The sequence below is a fragment of the Pimephales promelas genome, chromosome 1 (assembly GCF_988280905.1).
Source record: "Pimephales promelas chromosome 1, fPimPro1.hap1.1, whole genome shotgun sequence".
Lineage (NCBI taxonomy): Eukaryota > Metazoa > Chordata > Actinopteri > Cypriniformes > Leuciscidae > Pimephales > Pimephales promelas.
Window position 1 is genome coordinate 21,471,153 of NC_142769.1, and position 6,000 is coordinate 21,477,152.

The 6,000-nt window shown below is 37.9% G+C and overlaps 1 protein-coding gene across 3 annotated transcripts in view; it reads right to left on the reverse strand.

Annotated features, from left to right (window-relative positions):
• The window catches only part of nhsl2 (NHS-like 2), a 79,340-nt gene extending 76,144 nt beyond the window's left edge, over positions 1–3,196 (reverse strand). For all 3 annotated transcript variants that reach the window (XM_039668807.2, XM_039668803.2, XM_039668802.2), the window contains exon 1: positions 2,566–3,196. In XM_039668807.2, the coding sequence (XP_039524741.2) occupies positions 2,566–2,842 (277 nt within the window). In that variant the 5' untranslated portion in view covers positions 2,843–3,196. The remainder of the gene's footprint in view (positions 1–2,565) is intronic.
• Between the last annotated feature and the right edge of the window lie 2,804 nt (positions 3,197–6,000).

Consider the following 6,000-nt stretch of genomic DNA (forward strand, 5'->3'; position numbering starts at 1 on the left):
TTTAAGTAAGATTTATTTGGTGATCTAGATGTGAAAATATGGGAAATGAGCAAATCACAATTCAATATCCTATATCGACTAAAAAGATCAATTAAACAAAAACTCTAATATTTACCAATTACTGATTCATTATTTACTTTACTATAAAAAATCAGAGATAAATGTTTGAAGGTTTGGAGCCATAGCCTTGTAAGCAGGAAACCCAAGTTCAAGTCCCAGTCTGTCCACAACTGTCCTATCAAATAAAGGCAAAAAAAAGCCCATAAAAACAACCAAAACATGTTTAAGGGTCAGAACTCCTTTGGTTTTCTGCCTTAACACACACATACCTACACGTGGTCTTGTGACTTTCACATGAATGCCAGAGGAATGAGGCAGTAATCAGTGGAGTTGACTGACACTCACTCAGGAAGAGCCGAATCAACTGACAGTTTTAATGCAATTGGTTCAATCACTGTAAAAACAAGCGTCCAGTCTGCTCCTTCACCTCCTGTTCCCATCATACAGTCTCCAGAGGGACCTGACCTCTGTCCCCACACCGCAGTGGAGAAGGTTCCCAGCCAAAGAATCCGCTACATACAGAGATCCACATCATTTATCTTCAACATGTCAAAGCATGGCAGAGTTTCAAACTGCTAATGCTTCACCATTACAGTTTTAAACAAATACAGTACCAGTGATCTCCTCTTGAACTTGGAGGATAATCTCCACGTTTTGTTTCCACTGTGGTCTGCCACTGGAAAATGATAAGGACGGAGGAAAAGAAGGACTCCAGCACTCTGCCAAATGTGCCGGGCTCAGGGTTAAGGTAAACAATACAGAGAGGCTTTCTCTGATAAGACAAAGGAAATGGACAGAGGAAATATTCTGCACATCTTCAGATGGTGAAAGTTGGCAGGGTTTATCCTGATTCAGTCAGTGCGCAGAGCAATGTGGGAGGTGTCAGGGGGAGTACATGCCAAATGCGTCTCCAATGCAAATGGGAAAGATTTAAAAACAACGCATTGTAATGTGAAAGTTAAACACAAAGCCAAGTGTGAATGTGTTGGTAAACAGTCTTTGTGGTATGGTCAAAGCATTTGTTTACTGTTCATTAAGAAGAGAAGTGTTGTTCATTATCCTAATACTTGAATAGATGTGTCAAATGACACTGATTTCTTCTGTTTAAACATTAAGGCCATCTCTTGTTTGTTCAGTATTTTTGTGGCAGTGATGTACAATTGCAATTTTACAGCATTTTCCCCGCACTCCAACACAGCCTAGATATTAACTATAGCGGTTATAATAGTAAAAACTAGCATGTCACAAATTAATCTACAAAAAGATGCTAGAGCTATTTATTCTCTTACATAAATGTATTATGGTAACCATAGTTTCCAAAACACCATGGTAATTATTGTTGATGATATAAAACTGGTAATGGTCATAAAAAGTAATTAGACAAATTACAGAAAGACTAAATAATACAATAAAAAAGCTATTTAAAACGTTTTATCAAATTAAAGGTTTTCTGTATAATTCCAGAACCAGTTCTGACTTTTGACCTTTTGGCATGTAATTAATTTTGTATGAACCAAAAATATCTTTAGATTTTCTAAAATTGCACATTACGATATTGTTCTCTATGATGGAACTTTCTCCTAAAACACTACATGGCAAGTTGGCAACAACAACAAAAAACTTTAGGCACTTTCCTAAACACCTGTAGCCTACTGACACAAAATTACTGCCATAATAAAAGAAATTGTTTTTGTTTGTTTGTTTGTTTGCAATTAGGCCATATACTAACTGATAGCGAAATTTGATATAAAATATGTGAGATATTATGAAATGCCAAAAGTGATAGAAATTAACCAGGAAAACCAACACCTTTGCAGAAATTGTGTCCCAAAATTCTTTAACATTTCTTTTTAGTCAAATGGTGTTACTCCATCAATATTCAATATATTATAATAGGGTAATGTAGGTTTTACATTGTATTTAAAAAGTATTTTGCCTACTTTGGCACCAAAAACAAACAAACAAAAAACACCACGGTCAACCTGCATGTTAGCCTAGCCTACCTTAATTTGGGAATTCTTAATTTTCGTTTTTATTTTTTCAGAGGGGGTCAAATTTGACCCTGGGATTCTTTAGAGGAAAAAATAACTGTCGTAACTAAGGTAGGCCTATGTATTTGCAGAAACCAAAGTTTACCATGGTAATATCTTGACAACGGGTTGTTTTAATAAATAAACACAAGGTTCATGTGGTGAACAAAAGAACATTGTTGCTCCTTCCATGGACCATCATCCCTCCATCTATATTTACATTAGCCTACAGCCAGAGGAGAAGCAGCTAGCCTACATTTAGAGACTAAACACAATACCTCTATAATTCATAAATACGTTAGGCCTATTGTTCTCAAAATATGCTCAGCAGCCCAGGAACGAAAGTCAAGAGATGTTTTATGTTGCATGGTGAATGTAAACATCAATTAAGAAGACCTTGAACTTGACAATTAAGTGAGTAAACAAGTCATCCACGCACATCAATAAGTCAGCAAGAGTACTGAAAAGTTCCTACGTTTGAGCGGCGGCTTGGTGGCCAGTGCTGAGATGTGTTTCTGCAGGCTGATAAGTTTATTCTCCAGAGCTCCGGAGCGGTAGCAGATGGAGGCGAGCTCTCCCTCCAGCTCCTCCAGGATGCTCACCGACTGACGGGATAAATCCGACAGCTGCCGGAGTACCGCGCACAGAGTCAAGCCGCACACATCCACCAGATCCGTGAACATCGCACCGCGACTCTTGCCGCCGCTTCTGCACACATCTTTAGGGACTACGGTCCTCTTGCAGAAGGGCATCTTTTCTTCTGTTTTGGTAAACTCCCTTTAAAAGTGCGTGTTTCGCCGGCGCTGAAGAGTGTTGGCGGAGACTCTTGCTCGGGATTGCGCGTACAGTGGAGGCATTTTATGCATTGTAATTGACTGTCCACTGTGAGGAGCTCTGCAGCCCTCAAGTTCACTATATCACTGAAAATCACAGCCCAAAACTCTCATGAACTGCGCCTGAGAGACCTCACCCACTCGTGCAACCAGACCCTATGAGCTGAATCTTTCACGAAAACTCAACTATGCGTTTAGTAAGCAGCCTTGCTCTGCGCATGCTCGCAAAAATCAGGTTTAAAAGTGCTTCAAGTGACTCCAACAAACCTGAGAACAATGAGAGGGATAAAAATCCTTTCCTCCAGTCACATTCTAACCTTGCATTTGCCCATCCCTAAATACACATCTGGTCTAGTGTGTGTGTGCAAGCTCCCCCACCCTGAACTAGAACTTGGCTCACCTAGATGTTTTGTTCATCCAGTCTTTCCACACTGGACGACGAAAGAGGGCGTACAGTCAAAAATGATGAGAGAAGGGGAGAGACTGAGAGTCCTCCATGTTAAATAATCTTATCAGGCATGTTTCTCTATGGCTTCATATGAAACCTTATCTCATACAGGGAATTGATTGGAAACATCTGGGCCTTGTTTTGCCTCACTGTATGACTGTCTTCATTGTTCCTGGTTCCCCACCCCACTCCACATGGCCCGAGTGCATGACAGGAACCACTCCTGGTGGACCTTTTCTTCATGGCAACCCTCCTCCCCCTCGCTTCGTTGAAAGGGACTATTTTCTGCTCTTCTGTTCATGGTTCTTTTCATGTCTCCTGCGATAGATTGTATCTGCCAAGTTTGATTTGAGGGAGGAGTGAGGTCTGGCAAGATTCAAATTTCATTTTCATAATATTATATTTTTTGCAAACAGGTCCCTGGACTATTGCCAGACTGATATATTAACTTAATGAGGGACCACCTGGTGATAAATGAGTAAATGCTTCAAAATCTGACCTAAAGTTATTTAAGTTATTTATTTAAGTGATTTATTTCAGTATGATGGAAAGGTAATTTCAACTACATGAGGAAAAAAAATCATGCTTTGGTAAATCATAATTATATAACTGTACAAATATAAATAATATATGACACTGAATGTTATAATTGGCTTAAGTCAAAAATGTGTTAAGTTATAAAAAGTGAAACTTTTGTCATAATTGATTTATCTAGGTAATAAATTCAAGTTTTTGACAATGTTGATATTAAATGTCATAAATATTAATTTCTGTCAGTTTCAACTCTTGTCATTATTTATTTCCATTGTGATAACCATGTAAGCCAATTTCCACCACAAAATCATGCTGTGGGTAAATCATAATAATGACAAGTTAAAATTATTACAAAAATATATAATTATGACTAATAGCTATACAAGTTAAAAATATACTAGTCAGATAAGACAAAAAGTCTGAATCATGAGATGCTATGTCAGAATTATTGAGTTACAAATGTAAAAAGTCCAAATAGTGTAATAATAGACTTCTTATGCCATTATTATGATTCATCCTACTTTTTTTCCGTATGTGGCAGAAATTGGCTTCCATAGATGAGAGAAACACCTAGCAGAAAGTCCATCAGGACAAGGAGATGGGCGAGTTGTTTCAGGATGATTATGCTTTCAAATGCCGCAGAATGTTTAAACTCAAGGACACCAGAGTCTGTGTTTTTAGTTTGTATTGCGTTCTGGCAGACAGCCCCTGCAATGTGTGTGTTGAGGTGAGCCGTGCTGAGCTGCTGTGGACCAGCAGGCCAAGGGCTGTAGGAGGAACAGGCTGAAGCTCAGCAGGGCCCATATGGCCTTCTGGAGTCGAGCCTCAGCTATGTGGCACAAGAGGAAAACATACACACATGTGTTCCAGTCTTATAGAAACAACAGATCCAAAAGTAGAACCATCTATATAAATATTAGCTCTAGTTCATAAACACACACTCATTCAAACATTGCAAATGCTAAGATACTCTAAAATAAGTGTTCAGGATTACAATGCTGAAACCATCCTGCTTATTTAACTCTTTTATTATCAAAGTTAAACTTTCCTTTAGTTTAAAAACTGAACACATCAGTAGCAGCTTTTCCACAAACTATGGGCCTGTATTTATACTCCAAACATTTTATATCCGATCAAAGAAAAGATAGAAAATAATTTAGATTTTTTTCTTTAGCAAAAGAAAGAAATTCATACAGATGTGAAACTTGAGGGTGAGTAAATGACTGTAAACTATTCCTTTAAACATTAGATTAAAACAGGAGTGCCCATTCCCAAACCAGTTCCTGGAGATTCCACGGTCCTGCAAAGTTTATTAGTTCCAGTCTAAAACACACCTGAACTTGCTAAATATTATATTTGGGAAGACTTGATTACACAAAGTAATATTATTAATAGTGTATATTATTAATGGGTCTGAATGTCATCATTTTAGACTCTGTTAGTGTTCAACATGAGTGGGTCAGCATTTTGGGGTAAAAACATGAAGATTACGTCAGTAACCTGTAAGCGTTTTAAACAGTCATGATTGACTATAAACAGTGCATTTCTATGATGCCATCAATAAAGGCTTCCTTTAGTGTCATACCGCAACCAGACACCAGGTGTCAGTAAGTATACAACTACTTACTCCACCATTCAAACTAGTTAAAGAGTCCCAACACTAGCACTTCCGGTATTTGCACTTAACTTGCACTAAATAGTTCCTGCATTTGGTCAAAGTGTGCATTAAGACCATAAGTGTGTAGAAATTGATTACACGACACACAATACATTGCTTATATATGGTTAGTGGGAGAGTGTAAATGGCAAAATGCATGCAACGTTGAGAAAGCTCTTTATGAACACTAGTTTTTCAACACACTAGTTTAATGTCAGTTCAAGCAGTATATTACAGGAAAGAGGAAAAAAAAAGGCCTATGAAAAACTGGCAAAGGGCTACAAGAATTCAAAATATTAAATCTAAATAAATACAACTAATAAAAGTCAAGATGTGAAATTGAATATTCAAACTACTGCGTAGTGGGCCGAAGAGTCAAAAAGGGATTAGAACCGTCGCAGAACCATACACTCATTTAAAAAGAACACCACAATTCGC